The sequence below is a fragment of the Oncorhynchus clarkii genome, chromosome 15 (assembly GCF_045791955.1).
Source record: "Oncorhynchus clarkii lewisi isolate Uvic-CL-2024 chromosome 15, UVic_Ocla_1.0, whole genome shotgun sequence".
NCBI classification, from domain to species: domain Eukaryota; kingdom Metazoa; phylum Chordata; class Actinopteri; order Salmoniformes; family Salmonidae; genus Oncorhynchus; species Oncorhynchus clarkii.
This window is the reverse complement of record NC_092161.1, coordinates 25,670,964-25,692,371: the sequence shown is the minus strand read 5'-3', so window position 1 is coordinate 25,692,371 and position 21,408 is coordinate 25,670,964. Positions and strand designations below refer to the sequence as shown.

General features: G+C 42.8%; 1 protein-coding gene across 4 annotated transcripts in view; it reads left to right on the top strand.

Moving 5' to 3' along the window:
- LOC139367109 (myosin IIIA) overlaps positions 1-21,408 on the top strand; it is a 73,190-nt gene that overhangs the window by 37,859 nt on the left and 13,923 nt on the right. For 2 of the 4 annotated variants that reach the window (XM_071105159.1, XM_071105158.1), the window contains 24 exons: positions 355-510; positions 2,499-2,540; positions 5,843-5,942; positions 7,226-7,342; positions 8,549-8,653; positions 8,782-8,865; positions 9,038-9,240; positions 10,140-10,238; positions 10,364-10,478; positions 11,760-11,886; positions 12,829-13,039; positions 13,413-13,560; positions 14,988-15,141; positions 15,681-15,769; positions 15,976-16,105; positions 17,115-17,209; positions 17,486-17,530; positions 18,820-18,903; positions 19,457-19,540; positions 19,899-20,104; positions 20,249-20,360; positions 20,474-20,636; positions 20,793-20,882; positions 20,988-21,111. In XM_071105159.1, coding sequence (XP_070961260.1) covers positions 355-510; positions 2,499-2,540; positions 5,843-5,942; positions 7,226-7,342; positions 8,549-8,653; positions 8,782-8,865; positions 9,038-9,240; positions 10,140-10,238; positions 10,364-10,478; positions 11,760-11,886; positions 12,829-13,039; positions 13,413-13,560; positions 14,988-15,141; positions 15,681-15,769; positions 15,976-16,105; positions 17,115-17,209; positions 17,486-17,530; positions 18,820-18,903; positions 19,457-19,540; positions 19,899-20,104; positions 20,249-20,360; positions 20,474-20,636; positions 20,793-20,882; positions 20,988-21,111 — 2,883 coding nt within the window. The remainder of the gene's footprint in view (positions 1-354; positions 511-2,498; positions 2,541-5,842; positions 5,943-7,225; positions 7,343-8,548; positions 8,654-8,781; positions 8,866-9,037; positions 9,241-10,139; positions 10,239-10,363; positions 10,479-11,759; positions 11,887-12,828; positions 13,040-13,412; positions 13,561-14,987; positions 15,142-15,680; positions 15,770-15,975; positions 16,106-17,114; positions 17,210-17,485; positions 17,531-18,819; positions 18,904-19,456; positions 19,541-19,898; positions 20,105-20,248; positions 20,361-20,473; positions 20,637-20,792; positions 20,883-20,987; positions 21,112-21,408) is intronic. The other 2 variants (XM_071105161.1, XM_071105160.1) reach the window with 1 other exon arrangement.

Here is a 21,408-nt window from a genome sequence, read left to right as displayed (position 1 = left end):
TGTGTCTGTTGGTGTGTGTGTGCGTGTGTGCGTGTGTGCGTGTGTGCGTGTGTGCGTGTGTGCGTGTGTGCGTGTGTGTGTGTGTGTGTGTGTGTGTGTGTGTGTGTGTGTGTGTGTGTGTGTGTGTGTGTGTGTGTGTGTGTGTCGTTACTAATTACAGAGCACAAACGTGTAAACATTCCCTCTCATTTACAGGCCAAAATACTTGGTTTATTATCCTCTTCAGATTTGCTCTTCATAAACCATTCACCCCCTAAAACAGAAGCATGAATCAGAATATCACAATGTTCACTTGCTGATTGCAAGACCCAGAGCATAAGTAACATTCTCCCTGTCCAACTGTCTCACCCACAGATGTCTGATCAAGGACTTTGAGCTGAGGCCTAACGTTCTAGACCTGCTCCAGCATGTGTTCATCAGACAGATTGTAGGCAGAGAGAGGATCCTGCAGAAACAGCTGATGGAACTCATAGACCTCAACCAGCAGATAGGAACCACTGGGAAGACAAGGTACCGTCATGATGCAGATGACCTCTGTTAGCCAATGGTAGAAAGTTAAAAGCTAAAAAGGCCCCACATAGCACTATGTATTCAGGATTCAACTGACCTTTGCATTAAATGACAGTCTCGCCTTGTTCACCAACTACTTCTCAGATAGAGTTCAGTGTGTAAAATTGGAGGGCCTCTTGTTCGGACCTCTGGCAGTCTCTATGGGGGTGCCACAGGGTTCAATTCTCGGGCCGACTCTTTTCTCTGTATATATCAATGATGCCGCTCTTGCTGCTGGTGATTCTCTGATCCACCTCTACGCAGACGACACCATTCTGTATATATCTGGCCCTTCTTTGGACACTGTGTTAACAAACCTCCAAACGAGCTTCAATGCCATACGACACTCCTTCCGTGGCCTCCAACTGCTTTTAAATGCTAGTAAAACTAAATGCATGCTCTTCAACCGATTGTTGCCCAAACACGCCCACCTGACTAGCATCACTACTCTGGACGGTTCTGACTTAGAATATGTGGACAACTACAAATACCTAGGTGTCTGGTTAGACTGTAAACTCTCCTTCCAGACTCACATTAAGCATCTCCAATCGAAAATTAAATCTAGAATCGGCTTCCTATTTTGCAACAAAGCCTCCTTCACTCATGCTGCCAAACATACCCTCGCAAAACTGACTCTCCTACTGATCTTTGACTTAATTTACAAAATAGCCTCCAACACTCTACCTAACAAATTGGATGTAGTCTATCACAGTGCCATCCGTTTTTGTCACTAAAGCCCCATGTACTACCCACCACTGCGACCTGTATGCTCTAGCTGGCTGGCCCTCAGTACATATTAGTTGCCAAACCCACTGGCTCCAGGTCATCTATAAGTCTTTGCTAGGTAAAGCCCCGACTTATCTCAGCTCACTGGTCACCATAGCAACAGCCACCCGTAGCACACGCTCCAGCAGGTATATTTCACTGGTCACCCCAAAGCCAACACTTCCTTTGGCCGCTTTTCTTTTCAGTTCTCTGCTGCCAATTACTGGAACGAATTGCAAAAATCACTGAAGCTGGAGTCTTACATCTCCCTCTATAACTTTAAGCATCAGCTGTCAGAGCAGCTTACCGATCACTGTACCTGTACACAGCCAATCTGTAAATAGCACAGCCAACTACCTCATCCCCATATTGTTATTTATCCTCTTTCTCTTTTGCACCCCAGTATCTCTACTTGCACATCATCATCTGCACATCTATTACTCCAGTGTCTAATTGCTAAATTGTAATTATTTGGCCTCTATGGCCTATTTATTGCCTTACCTCCCTCCTCTTCTACATTTGCACATGTATCGTGTTATTGACTGTACATTTGTTTTTATGTAACTCTGTGTTGTTGTTTTTGTCACACTGCTTTGCTTTATTTTGGCCAGGTCGCAGTTGTAAATGAGAACTTGTTCTCAACTGGCCTACCTGGTTAAATAAAGGTGAAATAAAAGAAGAAAAAAAACAACAACATATGGAACATTCTAGAAACTCCTTCCATATGAATGTCATAATATATTTCATAACATCTCTCTGTTGGTCATGTAGACCTATTCTTATATAACCTTGCATGTTTTACATGTTATTATACAGTCATGTCACTTGTTATCTACGAAAGGGACCCATGCCGGGATCCAATGTGAAAATTTAGTGGATTTATTTCATCTTAACTTTCAAACCCAAGCTTCACCTACTCCACACAGTACTTTATGTTATATTACATTCTATTACATTCCTACTACTGTTGCACAACTGTCTGCCATTGGAGGAGATAGGCATTATTTTTACTTGGATGAAGACAGTAATCCAAATTGCACATCAGCTGGATATTGGGTCACCTTCAGGCTCAAAGCTTCACCAGTGACTGAATGTTGGGCCCCTGAAGCCCAGATATCAAGTTCAACCACTGCAACGATGTCATATCCTGCTTATGAACTGTAATGTTATTTCTGTCATTTAAGCCATCATGGAAAGACAGACAGAAGCACAGACAGTAACGACAGGTAGGGGATATGAATGCCCTGGTAGGGGTTGTAGGGGTAGCTAGTTACCTGCCCACTTATTTTGTCTAATCAAAGCCCTAACTGTAGACTGTAGTTTGTAGCCTACCCACAACCCAGCACTTTGCTGAAATCAAGTCATTGTGCTGTGTCTAGACGATTGTTGTCGACATCAAAGGATGACACTGTCATCCTTGTGTTCCAGATGTGTTTTAGTCAGGCTAGACCCTTTTGAGTGTAGATGTGTTGTTCGTTTCTCCGTCTTCTGTTTCAAGTCTAACTTTGACTGTAGTTTTTACAACCTATACCCATGTTTTAACAAATCAAACAATGTATGACCCATCAAATAGCGTGAAAAATGACATTGTCACAGCTTTACTGACTTTATTGTCCCCATAGGGAAATTTTGTTGCACTGTCATGTAAAGTGGCGTTTAATTACAAAACAAATTGACAATACAATTTTTCTAACAGTTACATAGCAATAAAAAGAGACTAGCCTGCTGGCCTTACTGGGTGGATAGGAACATTAGCTATTTAGGAGGGAAATCACACCTGGCACAAATGATTGTCTAGTTCTGTTTTTGCTGCCGAGGGGTGCCCTATACCTGCACCCAGAGGGGACTAGTTCAAAGTCCGGGTACAGGGGGTGGCTGGGGTCTAAAATGATTTTGTGAGCCTTGCAGAGGGCCCTGGCCTTAAAGATCTCATCCAGGCCTGTCTGCTTGACTCCAAGTACCTTACTTGCTGTGGTAATAATCCTTGTCAGCATATTTCTCTGACTGACAGTGGCATTGTCAAACCAACAAACAATACAAGCAGTTGAAATACTCTCAATGAAAGATTTGTAAAACAGAGTCAGTATAGTACAGTCAACATTAAAAGATCCCAGCCTTTTGAGAAAGTACAGTCTCTGTGACTCTTTTAGTAGATCAGGTCTGTACATTTACTCTACTGAAGTTTATTGTCCAAGAGGACACCCAGATATTTGTATTCCTCTACAATCTCTATGTTCTGACCTCTGATAGATGTTGCAGAGGTAGGTGTTGTGCACTTCCTGAAGTCTATGCACATCTCTTTGGTCTTGTTGGTATTGAGGACTAAGTGTGATTGGTCACACCACTCTACAAAGTCATTTAGGACCGGGCCATGGTGTTCCTCGTCACCATGCAACAGGCTGATCAAGGCAGGGTCATTAGCGAACTTAACGAGGTGTCTGTCAGGATGGGAACTGTACAACTATTAGTGTACAAGGAGAGCCTGTGTTGGTGGTGCGTATGTCTGACACTTGGGGACCTATTTTGACCCGCTGTGACCGTTGGCTCTGGAAGTCCAACAGCCACAAAACCAGCCACAAATCTAAGGGGAAGTGCCGAATGAGTCTCTGTGCCAGAATGTAAGGCTGGATTGTGTTGAAGGCAGAAGAAAAGTCAACAAACAAAACCCTGACATGGGATTTGGCACCCTCTAGATGTCTATAGACCATGTTGAGGAGTATAAGAATGGCATCATCAACTCCTCTGCTGGGCTGATAAGCAAACTGAAACGGGTCGAGGAGTTTCTGGGTGGCGCTGAGAACACATGACTTTTCACAATTTTCTCAAGGCACTTCATTACTAAGGATGTCAAGTCATCCAGCACAGAGGGATTAGATGCTTTAGGAATGGGTATAATTATTGAGTTTTTCCACAATACTGGCACATGTTGCTGGTCGAGCGAGGATTAGAAAATGTTTGTAAAAACACCAGCCAAGGGGTGGCAGGTAGCTTAGTGGTTGAACGAGTAACTGAAAGGTTGCAAGATCGAATCCTCGAGCTGACAAGGTAAAAATGTGTCATTCTGCCCCTGAACAAGGCAGTTAACCCACTGTTCCTATTGAAAATAAGAATTTGTTCTTAACTGACTTTCCCAGTTAAATAAAGGTTCAGTAAAAAAAAAATTCAGCATCATTTTACAATCAGGTTTAGCACAATCAGCCAGTAGAGTCAGACAGCGTGGATTAAGACATGTCATGGCACCATTCAAGGCAAGGAGGGAAAAACAGGGAAAGGAGCTACTAGACAGTTAGACACAATAACAATAGGATCAGGGCCTCCCGGGTGGCGCAGTGGTTAAGGGCGCTGTACTGCAGCGCCAGCTGTGCCATCAGAGACTCTGGGTTCCAGGCTCTGTCGTAACCGGCCGCGACCGGGAGGTCCATGGGGCGACGCACAATTGGCCTAGCGTCGTCCGGGTTAGGGAGGGCTTGGTCGGTAGGGATGTCCTTGTCTCATCGCGCACCAGCGACTCCTGTGGCGGGCCGGGCGCAGTGCGCGCTAACCAAGGTTGCCAGGTGCACGGTGTTTCCTCCGGCACATTGGTGCGGCTGGCTTCCGGGTTGGATGCGCGCTGTGTTAAGAAGCAGTGCGGCTAGGTTGGGTTGTGTATCGGAGGACGCATGACTTTCAACCTTCGTCTCTCCCGAGCACGTACGGGAGTTGTAGCGATGAGACAAGATAGTAGCTACTACAACAATTGGACACCATGAAAAAGGGGGGAAAAAAAATACAAAATAAAATACAAAAAAATACAAAAAATGAATTAAAAAAAAAACAGTGGGGACCAACAATTTATTTGTTTAAGAGTTGGTTGTGGTCAGCCTCAACCTTTATCCGCCTGGGGAGGTAAACGCTTGCTTGGAGTCGCACTCAAGAGGGGTTGAAAGGACAACTGGGAGAGGAGTGTCTGGACAGTCATGCAGCTAAATTGTCATCGTGGGCAAAAAGCCTGTGTAGAAGCACAGCTTGAATAGATCTAGATCAGGGCTCTCCTACCCTGTTCCTGGAGAGCTAATGTCCTGTAGGTATGAAAATGAAATACTGTAATATAGTTTTTTTTAAACTGCATTGTTTTTGCGGACTGTAGTGTTTTTGCAAACAAGTATACTGTGGTATTTACTATAGTATTCTACAGTATACTACAAAATGATATAGTAAGTACTACACACGATCGAGGAATACTAAAGTGTGTAGTATAGTATTCTACAGTATACTACAGTTTACTACAGAATTCTATGCTAAGTTCTGTAGTATTCCATAGTAAACTGTAGTATTTTTATGTGGGAGTGTGTGGCTGTGGGAGATGTGTTTAATTTAAGTAGATAGAGAGTAAAAAGAGAAAAAGGAGTCAAGGCGTTGCAGTTTTAAGAAAATAACTTCATAGAGGAATGTAATGTGAAGCCATTGTTACCAGCTATGTTGCTGTTATAAGTTAGTTGTTTAGATGCAACTAGTTGCTTTAGACTTTATATTGCATCCTGTGTTGTAGGCATGAACGCATCCACACCAAGAAAGGTGGTCAAATTATGTCATCAAGCCCCACCCCCGACGAAGTGGATGACCTTGTCACCCTGGAAGTACTTGATGAGGTAAGAGATTCAATTGGCTGAAGATATCGGATATGTATTATCAACACGGTAATAGCTTCCCCTTAGCCGATAGGTGGAATTCTTAGCCATATTGTTCAAATCTAGCCAATCCTTTCAGATCCACACATACAATTGAATCGGCTTTGTGTTAATCAGTGTCAAGGTGGTTTTATTTATTCTCACTTGGTATTAATAACCTAGGTCAGGGAGGGGCAACTGGTGGCTGACTTCCCATTTTGTAGGCCCACGGATAAATTTCCCAAAACGAAAGCAACTTTTATTTTTTATCGCTTAGGGCCCCCAATGGGCTAGGGCTAGCTCTGACTGCATGTGTGGGTATGGATGTGGGTACACAGACCCATGAGCCACTGCAGCCCCTCATGATGAGTTCAGATTTTTTGTTGCCTCCATCCCCATCAAAGCTGCCATACCTGACCAACACTCTTGTAAAAAAAAGGTTCCCAAAAGGGTTCTTCGACTGTCCCCATAGGAGAACCTTTTTTGGATCCAGATAGAACCCTTTTGTGTTCCTTTTGGGTTTCTGTGGAAAGGGATTTACCTGGAACCCAAAAGAGTTCTACCTTCAACCCAAATGTTTTCTCTAAATGGTTATCCTATGGGCACAGCCAAAGAGCCCTTTTAGGTTCTAGATAGCACCATTTTTTCTATGAGTGTAGGTTATTGATAACCACCCACAGTTTAAGTTAGGACAGTGTTTCCTCTCAGAATTACTTCCCTCTAGTCTCTACACCGGTATTAAATGAATATAGAAGCAAAATAGCAATATTTGTACCAAACACATTTAGGGTGATTTATCAAAGCTGAGTGCTCCATTGACATATTGAAACATACAAATTACTCAGTCGCCTCGGGATATTTTTGCCCATTCTTCTAGATGGCTGGTTTTGTTTATATCCTAGTCTGGCCCGAGAGAGGGGGTGGAAACAGAATGTATGATCTAAGCACAATGCCTAATGGAATCAAGGTGGATATGATGAACGGAACTGAGTCCAGATTCTCATATTCATGTGATCAACGACAGTGTACATTTATTATGTTGCATAATGATTATTTACGCTGACAGATATATTGCCAATTTGCCAGCATACTGTAAGCAATCCTAATAAGTGTTTAATCTTACTGCAATGTTTCCTCAGTAATCATTGCTCTGCACCGAGGCCCTCGTCAAATGATACTGAAACACTGTGATGACGTCTCTTCAAACATCAATTATTACCTTTGAATGTCACAATATTGAGTGCGCATGTTTGATCTCTTCCCAGAATTCAGTCACAGAGCAGCTTCAGAGGCGCTATGCCAAGGACCAGATCTATACCTACGTTGGAGACATCCTCATTGCAGTTAACCCATTTCACAAGATGGAGCTGTATAGCCCACAGGTGTGTGTATTTGTGTGTGCGATGTGTGTTTGTCTGTCTGTGTGTATTTCTGCGAGCGTGTGTGTTAATGTGGCCAAACAGACACTACTGAATGTACCCGACCGTATCTCATTAGGGCTCCAGTGCCCCATTTCCTCTTTCCCTTCCAAGCTCCCGTTGTCTCTCACTCTCTTAATCTCTCTCTCTCTCGTTCTCTCTCTTTCTCTCTCTTTCTCTCTCTCTCTCTCTCTCTCTCTCTCTCTCTCTCTCTCTCTCTCTCTCTCTTTCTCTCTCTCTCTCTCTCTCTCTCTCTCTCTCTCTCTTTCTCTCTTCACTGGTCACACTTTTCCATTTATCACACAATTTCTTCACTGCCTCTCTTTTTTAGAGTTTATGCTGTTCTGTAAAAATGGTGCTTGTCTTACTGAACTGCTGATGTTTTTGTAACTGAACCCTTCAAGACAAAATGTCATGATACTAGTCATAACTAGTCATTACATTTTTGAAAATTGCTTGAAGAGATTCTCCGGTACTTTTGTGTACTTTCTAGCCAGTCGTTCTGAAAATAGTTCTGAAAGTAGCACTCACGAGCCAAAAGTGGTACCACGTCATCGCTCTCAAGTTTCAAGTTTTATTAGTCAAATGTGGGGTATACACCGTCCAACAAAATGCTTACTTGCGGGTTCCTTCTCAACAATGCAACAACAATTAGAATGAATAAAAGGAATATGAACATAAAGTAAATGGCTCACTCTCGCTCTGCTGTGTGTGCATGATGTGCCTCTTGCTAGCTGTCCCTCAATTGGCGAGGGGCTGAAGCTCATTGGTTGAACTCGAGTTGCTAGGGGGCTGGCCCATGTGTGGGAAAATCGAAAGAAAATGGCATATCTTCCAGAAAACAGTCGCTTTCAAACTAGGGATTTCGTGGCTAATTGATGTAAGATCGTAATTATGCTCGTAGAGTAGGCATGTATGAACTACACAATGACACATCCAGCTCAAAGAGGGAGGTTTAAAAAAAATGTGTTTTAATAAAAACATATTACGCTGCAAAGTTCCAGAGCACGTCTTTAATCTCTTTGTCTTTTTGCTATACTAGAAGGCAGCTAGAAGGTTGTTGTATTTGAGTCAGCCCATTTTAGCTGCATATAGTGTAGCTAACTTACTTGTTGGTATCAAATTCAAATGAAATCCCCTTACATGTGCCTCATCCTTTTCCTTGCACAGTACACAAAGATGTACATAGGAGCGAAACGCACCGCGAACCCGCCACACATCTTTGCTGTCGCTGACATAGCCTACCAGTCCATGGTGTCATACAACGCAGACCAGGTACACAAGTCCGTGTCAACTGTAATGTATGAATGATACAGTACGTTCCACTATGTGCTGTACGAGCATAGCAACATGTCAGTAGACCAGAATACCATAGTAACTGGGGATTGGTTGTTTCTGTGCAGTGCATTGTAATCAGTGGAGAGAGTGGTGCAGGGAAGACAGAGAGCGCCCATCTATTGGTCGAGCAGCTCACGGTGCTTGGAAAGGTGAGATACGGTCGTAAGAATGACATAGAATGTAATTACGGCACTTCATGTTCACTTGTGACGGCGAACATGATACTCTGCCTGTTACAGTGCACCATTGCAGATCATGCTTTCATTGTTACTCATCGCTTAAAATGATATGTTTTTATGCTGATCGTCCACATCTTTGCAGGCCAATAATCGATCACTCCAAGAGAAGATCCTATTGGTCAATAACTTGGTGGAGGCTTTTGGGAACGCATGCACCGCCATCAACGACAACTCCAGCCGCTTCGGGAAATACCTGGAGATGAAGTTTACCTGCGGGGGGACCGTTGTCGGAGCGCAAATCTCAGAATACCTCCTGGAGAAATCCCGCGTCGTCCATCAGGCCACGTAAGACCCCTCAGACAGCTTCACTAAGGCATTCATATGGCCCTCATCTGACTGGCACATAGCCGTCATGTAATACGTATAAGGCATTCTTGTGACTTTCACACGACAACAACATTACGATTGTGGCCAATGGCCAATTAATGTGTGGGTCCATCTATTTGGCTCAAAAGGCATTACTTCTATAATTATTTTAGCAGCCTCTGGTCAAGAAGGGCAAGGGATAATTGGAAGATTTTTTTCCTCTGTCCCTCTGAAGCTGGTGGAAGTGCCTTCCCACTGCAGCTTATTGCTCCTGTTGTAATATCCCATGACCAGGGAGTGCAGAGGGTAGAGTGAGAGTGGATAGCTTATTTCCTGTTTGATCAAAGATTCTAGCTGCCGACGTCTCCTCATTGGGGCTTCAAAGGGTGACTTTTTGCTCTTGGTAAATAAATTCAGACTGAGGGTGAAGGATCGGTGCATTCTCTGAGAGTAATGTTGTCTGTCAGTTAACTATGTACCTACTGCCTAGATTCAAAGTGTCACTTCTCCCATGGGGTTATATTGTCTTTGGTGCCAAAGGGACCATATATTAAAATGAGAGGTTTAAATGCAACCATCATGAAGCCTATAATCGGATGTGATAAGTATTGCATGACAAATAGCTTTAAAACTGATGACAGTCTATCACAACTGACTTAACACAGCAGTCTAGATTAGCTTGGTTGCTTGCCAATTATGTGTTTTCGGAGTACATCTTACTATGTCTTTGGCTTTTTATGAGATTGTAAATAGGTTTCTGGTAATCTTAGGCAACCATAGCTGACAGACTTGGATGGGATTAATAGTCTTTGTGTTTCAATCATCAAACATATTCATATGTGAAGACATATATACCTGTCCTGTGACTGTCCCTACAGAGGTGAGAAGAACTTCCACATATTCTACTACATCTACGCTGGTTTAGCTGAGCGGAAGAAACTTGCCCACTACAAGCTATCAGACAGCAAAACCCCAAAGTAGGTCCCACAATGAACCTTCCTATCTCTCGGAACCCTATACTTTCCCAAATACCCTGCTTTGCTGCCGTTACCCCACCAATCATGTCCTTATTTGTGGTCTATTTTCCTGTCTTCTGTCCCAGGTATCTGTTCAACGAGCACATTAAATTGGGCCCTGACATAGTGAACAACACCTTCTACAAGGAGCAGTTTGACTCGGTGGAGCAGTGTTTCAAAGTCATCGGCTTTACCCTGGAGGTACATACACTATAGTACATTGGGTTCATTGCTGATTCCCATAGCAAAGAAAACCAACCTCCTGTCCAAAGGTTACAGACATAACCGTTCTCAGTTAAAGCCTGGAGGATGTTTTACTAGGTTGCTCTCAATGTGGAGTGTCTTTGCCATGTTATGATGCTTTATTAAAAAAAATGTGAAAAACTGTTTTTTCACAAATGGCTCCTATTTTATTGCCTCGGCTGTGAAAAGGGGAAATTATAGTAAATGAGGAATTCAAAGGAGAAAAAAAAGTATTCATGTGCAATAACCGATGTGAAATTTGCAAATGACCATGAAACAGTTCCAGGAAAAGAGGCCCATTCTGGTTGAACGGTCAAGACAATGATTTCCAGTGTTGATATAGGCTGTCATATGAGCCAGTGTGGACTGTGGCATGATGCCTTGTACAGTTTGCAATTAGCAACATGGACACTGATGAAGCCCAAGGAAGTGTCGTAAATAACTGATTGCCTCTGGGTTCCACAAGTCAATAGTACTTATCGTATGTACTTTATAATCACTATAATCGCTAACCACTCTGCTAGTCCGGCTACCTCCCATTCCCCTGTCTACCTTGCACATAAAGACAGGGTGCATCTAAAGTGCATCTCTGATTTGGATTAAATGGATTCTGATTTCATTTCATTAGGATCCCCATTAGCCGACGCCTATGGCGATAGCTAGTCTTACTGAGGTCCGGCACAAGACGGAGAAGACATTACAGACAAAATACTTTAAAATTTACAGACACTTAAAAACATTAACATGAAGTGTGTGTGTGTGTGTGTGTGTGTGTGTGTGTGTGTGTGTGTGTGTGTGTGTGTGTGTGTGTGTGTGTGTGTGTGTGTGTTACACATACATGTCAGTACATACACACAAACAAGAAGTTCACATTGGGGGAGAGGTGTTTTAAACCGTGCTAGCTGTTGGATAGCAGCTCCCCATCAAGAGAGAGCAGAGTTAACACGAGCTTGTCGGTGTCATGTCAGTCTGAGTATAGTGACATTAGGACACGGCATGTGACAGTGATGCCAAAGCCATCAAACAGACTTGTGTTTGTGTGATGTAGTAATTCTGTCAGATTGTAGGCTACCAAGCCCCAAGGCTATTAACTAGGTTGTTCCAATAGAACCACTGAATCTATGAAAAAGCCTTCAGATGAAATCTCCAAATGAGTATTCCATAACTTTGTATCAAAGTATGAATGTGTTATATTCTGAACAATAAGGTCAAGTTTAATCACACATTTTGAACCCTTAGGAGCTGGGCAGTGTGTACAGTACTCTGGCTGCTATCCTAAACTCAGGCGACATTGAGTTTACCTCTGTGGCCTCCGAGCACCAAACCGACAAAAGCAACATCTCCAACATAGCAGTTCTGGAGAATGGTGAGACACAGACGCACAGTTCAGCACCTGGTGTGATGTAAAGCTAACATGACTCTCACCTCTTTCCCCGCTAATGCCCATTACCTCTCCAGAGAGGCCAGCCTAGCGTGAATGCTGGAGATATAAAGCACTACAGTATCCCAAGCCTGTTTACATGCAGTCCCTTTAAATTCAGCTTGACACGCCTGACATGGGGACTAAGTTGTGTTTGATGATTTTAATTTAATTTTAGAGAACCCTTTGAATAACCCTCTTTGGTTCCAGGTATAACCGTTTTGGTTCCAAGTAGACCCCTTTTGGGTTCCATGTAAAACCCTTTCCACAGAGGGTTCTACATGCAACTCAAAAAGGGTTCACCTATGGGGACAGCCGAATTACATTTTGGAACCATTTTTTTCCTAAGAGTGTTGTCTAGCATCTGTATCATGGTGTGAGAGCCAGTTATCGTATTTTACCAGCTGCAGTTTGAAGAAGTGTTATCTCGTTTTGATAAATATGAATGTGCGTGTCTGTGTCAGTGTGGCTGTATTCATGTCTGTGTGTATGTTGAGATTTGTGTCCTTGTTGATGTGGCGTGTCATGTATGGTTTTGTTTTGCTGATGCGCGCATGTGGGTTATCTGCATCTTTTTTAATAGGTCCTCTTTTTGTGTTTGACTATATCTGGTTTATGTGTAAAGTACGTGTACAGGATATCTCTCTGAATGTGTACATTTTCATCATGTTTGCATACACATACAGTATATCGTCCCAACAATGTCCTCCCTGCTGCCTGTCTACCCACACCGCATGTCTATATCCATGTCTATATCCATGTTCATGTGCATGTTTTCTGTGTTGTCGCTGCAAATCTACATGCAAACGTCAATACCGCAGGGCCGTTTCTATGGTGACAACATCCAGTACCTATACATTCTTTCCATCCCTGGGTTTCTCCCCACAGCGGCGTTGCTGCTGTGTATCCGTCCAGACGAGCTCCAGGAGGCCCTGACGTCCCACTGCGTAGTGGCCCGGGGCGAGACCATCGTCAGGCCCAACACGGTGGACAAGGCCACGGAGGTGAGGGATGCCATGGGCAAGGCCTTATACGGCAGACTCTTCAGCTGGATCGTCAACCGCATCAACACCCTGCTCCGACCCGACACACACCTAGGGTAAGAGGGCGCGTGTGTGTGTATGTGTGTGTGTGTGTGTGTGTGTGTGTGTGTGCGTGTGTGTGTGTGCTTGTGCGTGTGTGCTTGTGCGTGCGTGCGTGCGTGCGTGCGTGCGTGTGTGCTTGTGCGTGTGTGTGCTTGTGCTTGTGCGTGCGTGCGTGCGTGCGTGTGTGTGTGCTTGTGCTTGTGCGTGCGTGCGTGTGTAAGTGCGTGCCTGCGTGCGGATGCCCTGAAAATGAACATAAACCTCACTAGTAGGTGCTAATCGTAAGGACTGTCATCATTATAAAACCTTCCTGATCTGTCTCTCTCCTACCTCATTGTCTCTAATACTCTTCCTTAATATCTAATCATTTCTGATCTCCCCTGACAGAGAGGATGACAAGGGCCTGAACATTGGCATCCTGGACATCTTTGGCTTTGAGAACTTCAAGAGGAACTCGTTTGAGCAGCTCTGCATCAACATCGCCAACGAACAGATCCAGTTCTACTTCAACCAACACATATTCGCCTGGGAGCAGGTAGCCCATTCCTCCTTGTCGCTAACACTGTCGTCTCTCTCGGAAATAGTATGAATACTCATCTGAGTGTGCCTATGCCTCCAGGGAAGCATTTCAAAGCACTTTTCACCTTTGGATACGACTTGATTTCCATTTAAATGGTGATAACGCATCGTCGTTTGTCCAGCTGGCTCTTTAACAGAGTGTGTAAGGGTGAAATATCCTTCCGCTTGTATTTACGACGGGGAAAGGGATGACAATTCCCCAGCCGTCGTCTCTGGGGTGCGCTTTTGCCTCGGGCAGAGAATGGTTTGCTCTTGTTAAATGCTTTAGTCTAACCCCATAGAGAGGTTCCATAAATCATTGCAAAGGAGGGTCAATTAGGAGTTCAAGACAGTCAGTGTAGGACACACCAGGGCAAAGTCTGGCATAAGGCCCCGATATATAGATGTACTGTATGTACAAAACGCAAGACTTTTTCTACCGTGCTAAGTGTACAATATATTTGTCTCGACTGTCCTGACTAAATTCTGCACAGTAAGACATCTGTAGAACAACGTATATCTCCTCAGAACCATCATACCGGTATTGTAACATCAGGCTCTTGATAGACTACATCCTTCCTGAAGAGAGTACGGATATTTACTTGTTTTTATCAGACAAACAATAAGAGCAAAGCCCAGAGGAACAAGCTCTTCTGATGCTTGTCCGTGTCCCTCTGTTGTTCTGGAAGGCTTTGTTTTGTTTCCTCAGGATGTTATTCCAGCAGCGTTGTCCTACTGTCCTGAGAAGAGGTTGCAGATTCAGAATGACTTTGCCTGAGGCTAATGCTGTGTTCTGTTCCAGATATTATATGCCTTGTGTGCATGCGTGAGCGTGTTTGTCTGTGTGTCTGTACCCATTGTGAACACGGGTACATAAAAGTAGAGCAGGGCAGCATCGACAAAAATCCATATTGCGATACATTTCCTGGATTGATGCCATAACGATAAACAGAACGATATGTTTGTGCACCACAGTTTTTTTATTGTCTTTTACTACTACTAGTAGTTTGATGGTTGTCCCATTAACAATCACCCATATTAACAAACTTATTTAATTTAAAGTTTCACATTTTCTCTAGTTATAGGCTACTTATCATAATGAACTTGCGATAATTGACCGGTATGGTCGGTGTCGCTAATTTTCGTTTTGTCATCCCAGCTCTACCTAAAAGCTTTGACGTTGTATTTCAATTTTGTCCTTCACCTCTAGAGAGACATATACTGTATGTTCTGTGACGTTTCTGACTCATAGTTGGGCCTTGACTTTATCAGGTGAGCCAAACATGAAGAACTAAACTAAACCTACCCAGGGTGATGGTATCTGTCAGATATGGTTTTGGTTTCATTCAAAACCAGCTTCACCGTACCAATTGAAATCTTTCTGTCCCTTACCCTCTCCTATAGGACGAGTACCTGAATGAGGATGTGGACGCCAGGGTGATTGAGTATGAGGACAACCGTCCTCTCCTGGACCTGTTTCTGCAGAAGCCCATGGGCATGCTGTCACTGCTGGACGAGGAGAGCCGTTTTCCCCAAGCCACCGACCAAACCCTTGTAGGCAAGTCCCCACAGAGTCCTCACTCAGTCCTCGTGTAGCTACTAAGATCTAATCCCAAATGCCTCAGGGCAGTGATCGGTGTCCTGGTTAAGTGTCCAACTTGGCCCCATTTTCATCATGGCTCCCCAATGGGTGTTCTGGCACAAACTGGTTGTCGTGCATTACCCAGGTCGCTGCTTCACATTGGTGGTGGATGAGGTGAGCTCCCTCCAATACTATGTAAAGCGCTTTGGGTGTCTAGAAAAGCGCTATATAAGTCCAATAAATGATTATTCATATTATCATTATTATTAGGACGTGTACACCAGTTTTATCCTGTTAGCTAAGCCACTCCCCCACTCAAGTCATGAATTATTCAGTAGGTTCATTTAGGAGGACCTAAAAGTAGTTTAAACATTGCGTTTTAAATAATTAGCAGCCTTGCGAGTATGTTATGTGTATGCATTCTTATTTATTCTGTCATTCAATTATGTTTACATGCTCAGCCATCCAGCTTGGACTGCTAGTTAATTAACCTGTGTGAACTTTGTCCATTGTAGAAAAGTTTGAAGACAACCTGAAATCCAAAAACTTTTGGAGACCAAAAAGGGTGGACCTTGGCTTTGGAATTCATCACTATGCTGGAAAGGTTATAAGGCCTCCTGTCTAATACATCAAATATGTGTTTTAGGTCAAATATTTAGAGTTGGCAATAATAATGAAAAAAAAGACAGGATATGGGGAAACCCCAACCCGAAATGTGAATAACAGTAGCAGGTGTAATAAGCTGAGTTTGCTGTAAAAACCGTGTTTGTGCATACAAGTCTTCTTACCCCCTCTGTTGATCATGTTTAGGTGATCTACAACGCTGCAGGCTTCCTCTCTAAGAACAGAGATACACTACCGGCAGATATTGTTCTTCTACTGAGGTCGTCAGAAAATCAGCTGATTCGCAAACTGGTCACCCACCCGCTCACCAAAACAGGTAAACACACATGGTCTAATAGCAACTCTGTCTTTTAGCACAATCATCTAACCTATGTTTTCACGTTGTATGTCATAATTGAGGTAGTCTCTCAAATTGTCAGTTTTCTTGTCAAGCAAGGCATTGCTTTTATTCCCATCTGACTCTCTCCAGACTTGCCTTGTGGTGATTATTCAAATATTATATCGTAACAACCTCAATATTTATAAGAAATGAATGCCGATGTAAACAAATGTGTTTATTGGTCTAAATTGAAATGCTAAATGCCAAAGAACCAAAGAAAACCGGTCCATGTCACTTTTTTCAGTGCGGCCTGTTGTTGTTGGAGGCAGGGCTTTTGTTGTGACAAGCTGGTCTTTGCAGCGTGAGTACCCTTCATAGGCAGAGGACGAGGCCAACTGAGCCCAAATCCAATCAGCAATCCCATAATCACTCTTTAATATACCCTGAAGCTGTTTTATTGAGCTACGGCAACCTCTCCTCCCCCTTTGTACTGTCACCGCTACTGCCCTCACGAAAGCTAACACGATGACATGCTAGCACGCTACTGGAGAGATTAGCAGAGAGCGAGTCCACTTCTCTATAGCTGTGTGCTATTGAAATAGCATCGGCCTATAGCTATACACCTGACATTATCAAGTAACATGGAAATTCTGTCTATGTTTGTTGATGAATTTGCATGGCTGATGTTGCATCACTAATTTTGATTTTCAGATTTCCTTCTTTTGCTAACTTGGAATTTTCCCTCTTTAGAGTAACTTGCTCTATGGGGTCAAGCTTGTTTCATTTATTTCTCCCACATATTCCCTCCACCTTCTTCCATTTTAGTACAACTTGATTTGGTTATATTACATCTAAATGTCCACTGGCATGTCTAACTACTGCCTTTTTGTTTTTCCGTGAAGGCGCTGATTGCCAGATACCGCACTAACTCTTTCCTCTTTTGAAAGTGTGGTGTAGCATGTCCATTTGTTCTCAACTTCTCTCCCGCTATCTCTCTATCCTCTAGGTAATTTGGCCCACACAAAGGGTAAAGGAATGAACACACTCATGAGCATGCCTCGCACCCCAGCACACCCTCACCGCACCATGAACTTTGCCAAGGTACGGGTATAAGATTTTCCTTTGTACACACTCAAACAAAGTTTATAGTTCTGTCGCATTGCCTTTCTTGCTTCCCTTTTCCAATACAGTAACGCTAAGTGTCCTCATTGTAATTCCATGTCAAAAATCTTTGGGAAAATAATGCTGTCTTTTTTTCCAGTCTCGCTTTCTCTTTCAGATAAACTAACCTTGTGTGTCCTCTCTGACTCTCCCCTCTCTCTCTCTCTCTCTCTCTGTCTCCCCTGTCTCTCTCTCTCTGCTTTTATCCTTGTAAAGATGGGAGTGCTTAAGTTATACAGTTCTAGTATGTCACTCTGTGAGGTAATGGCAATCTCTCTGTCTATGTTGTATCTATGTTGTATCTATGTTGTGTGGCAAACCATCTACCCACCCCTAGGAAACAATAAGACTAGTCATTTTACATTTGTTTTTCTTCATGGCTCGTCCAATTCCTATCCTTTTGTATTTCCCTTTCAATAGATGAGAGTGAGAATCTATTAAGTTTGGCTGCAAAAGCAGTCTTTTTGATTTTCTTTAGAACCTCAGAGGGAATTGATTGTCTGATTAGATGTTAAAGGAGAGGCTTTCATGTGCGTATGACTGGTAATTTGGATCTTTTCTCATTTACCTTGCTTTAATGGGGTTATTTCTGTTTATGACACCACGCCGCATGATATCGACTAGTTTTGAGGATGTGCCCTTCACACACTAGTAAGAGATTGAAGTCATAACATTATCAACTTCAAGTTGTTTGTTGTATTTCTGCATAACAACCTAAAGTTACCCCTAGAACGTATCTTCCCCACAGAAAGGGCACAACCCTTTACTTTCCAGTACCCCATACTAATCTGATTGTTAGGGGAAGAGGAAAATGGCATTTTTTGAAGTCACAATTCCCACTTTGTCAAACCAATTTGTATACCTGAGGGCCATCGGCAGAGGCTAAACCAGGCAATTAACTGTCTTTGATGAGTACATGAATGTATTTCCATTCATCTGCATATTTTACATTTCTGCCTAAGAAAGCACATCAGAGACTCCTCCTGTAGTCATGAGAGTGAAAGTGTAATTTTAGAAATGTTTTAGACTCATGGTGTAAAGGTATGTTTTGTCAGTGCTGTTGCTTTTTAGTGAGCAATGTAACTCATGTGCAATGTTTCAAGGTTCGTATTTGGCCATGTCCCAGATTAGCATATCTTTGCATTTATAGTATGCGCTCTCCTTATTACTCTGCTATTGAGAACATTGTTGGAAATTCTCAGAGGGCGTTTTATGGAATAAGAAAAGTCCCACTGATTTTCAAGTGTCTGGATTTCTTTTAAATGTCAGTTTCACCAATGATCATAAGCAGGAAAATAGCTAGTTCCTCTGTGGTAAAATCCTTATAATCCATGCCATATCTAGCAATACCAGTTGAAACAAACTGACTTAACACATACATTCTCTTATGATCAAGTGGTCACTGTCCTTTGTCACAAATATCTAATTTCGTACCTCTGAAGTCAATACTCAGCATTAAACATTTAAAACAAGTTGTCATTATGCAAACTTGATTCCTAACTTGGCTCGTGTTTGTTTACGCTTCCTTCCTCTTTATGCATCTCTTGCAGCCTTCTTCTCGGAAATTAACTCTCACCCCAGAAAAAAAACACAAGCCTTTCTTGCTTCTCGATCACACAGTACATATTCAAACGGTGATTGGTGATTTTCAAAATTTTGTGATTTTCACACAACAAAAAATGAGAGACAATTCCATGAAAAAATATGATACGCAGATGATTGGGGTAATAAGGCTTCTGAATGTTGATACCCATTTTAGGCTGTTACCTATTTGTTATTCACAGGACAGTATTTTGGGGTTCAGAGCCCTCATCTAACACATCATTGCTTTTCATGTTAATTACACATTGATGAATAACTTCCAATCCATAATGATTTTATACTCGTACCGTTCAGTCAATAAAAAATAAACGTAATATTCTACAACATCTTTTAGGGCCAGTTTTCCCTAGACTGAGATTAAGCCTTGGTTTTAACATCAATCTCAATGCAGAATCTCCAACGACATGGCGTTTAAGTCCAAGACTGAAGTTAATCAGTGTCCGGGAAACTGGCCCATAGTATTTTACACTATATATAATACATATAATACTGTTTTTCAATATTCACTGATATAACTCAATAAATACACCTACCATCAACCTGTGGTGAATCCTTTTTGATAAACTCCGTGTTTTGTGTGTCCAGGGTGATACTGGAACTGGAGAGACCACCCACCATCCTAGAGAGTCCACCAACATGAGAACACAGACAGTAGCCTCCTACTTCAGAGTAAGAATGTCTCACTTGATCACTTCCTACATTACTGAGTGGCTAGATTATCCCCAACCCTGGTAGTATAGCTCTGAATGGTAGTACATCTCTGTTGATAAACTGACTGGTAGTACAGCACATTTGCATACTGTGACATTTAATGTGTACCTATTTATCTCCTTGGCGTTGTACCAGTACCCCTGGAAAATTAGATTATAAATACTGGTTTACACGGGAAAAGAAAGCAACTAAATATGTCTTCTCATACAGGAATTCAAGAATAGGCATTTTCGTCTTATTCAGGTCTTTACCTGGACGCTAGTTTTGATTGAATGCTTTAGGTAAACTACTCACTTCCTGCCTCTTCATTCACCAGTATTCCCTAATGGACCTGCTGTCCAAGATGGTGGCGGGACAGCCCCACTTTGTGCGCTGCATCAAGCCCAACAATGACCGGCAGGCCAGTAAGTTTGACCGGGAGAAGGTGCTGGTGCAGCTGCGTTACACGGGTGTCCTGGAGACAGCTAAGATCCGCCGGCAGGGCTACTCTCACCGCATCCTCTACACCAACTTTGTCAACAGGTTGGTGATCCTAATCATAGAAAAGACTCCATAGGCTCCCACTTATTGCTTGTGAATGACTAGAAGAATAGACAACTCATGTTGTGGGTTTTAGGCTAATAGTGTGCAGGAATGGTTTGGTAAGTCTAGTATTGGTTGTTGCAGGTACTACATACTAGCTTTCCATGCGCACAAAGAGCCAGATGCGAGCCCAGAGACTTGTGCAGCTATATTGGAAAAAACCAAACTGGAAAATTGGGTCCTGGGCAAAACGAAAGTAAGGTCACATTCATGGAGTATTTTGTAGTCAAATGTAAATGATTAGACAAATCTCATGGAGAATATGACTGAGTCTACACCCTTCGATTGTGTTTCGATGTGGTGTCTCAGGTGTTTCTGAAGTACTACCATGTGGAGACCCTAAACCTGATGGTGAGGCAGACCATAGACCGCATCGTTCTGGTCCAGGCCTACGTCCGGGGCTGGCTGGGGGCCAAACGTTACCGCAAAATACTGGAGAAGAGAGCACAGAGCGCTGTGGCCATACAATCAGGTCAGTACGTGGTCACTTTGACCTCATGACCATAGTGGAACCAAAACTGTCCCAGTTCCTTTTAAACGTGTGCAAATACTGTTAACGTCATTATTATCATAAACAATAGTTAATATCTGTATGTTAATGATTTGTCTCTAATATATCGTCCACCAGCGTACAGAGGACATAAAGTACGGAGGAGATGTGCTGATGATAAATTAAGCAAAGCCAAGTTTGAGACCTTCATCACCCAGTTACAGGCTGGTGAGGAGACGATTTTGTTTTGTTTTCTAAGATCGGTTTGCTCGTGTTCAGAGGGATACGTGGTACGTTTAGTGTAGCTTCAACTTGTACCCTCCTATTCTGCAGTTTGCCGAGGTCACCTCGCCAAGAGGAAGTACAAGGAGTTAGTGGAGGAAAAAAATAAAGCAGCAGCCAAGATTCAGGCCCATTACAGAGGACACCGGGAGAGGAAGAGTTTTAAAAAGAAAAGGTAGGGACAACCATGTCGATGGATCTGCACTACGCATAGTCAAATGTAGGACAGTAGATCCAGAACTTTTTAAGCATTGTGAAGTTAATGTTTTATTTAGTATACATTTTATATTTAAGCACTAAGGCCCAAGGTGGTGTGGTATATGGTCAATATACCACAGATATGGGCTTTTCTTATGCGCAACGTAACGTGGAGTGCCTGGACACATCCCCTAGCCGTGGTATATTGGCCATATACCACAAACCCCCGATGTGCCTTAATGCTATAATAAACTGGTTACCAACGTAATTAGAA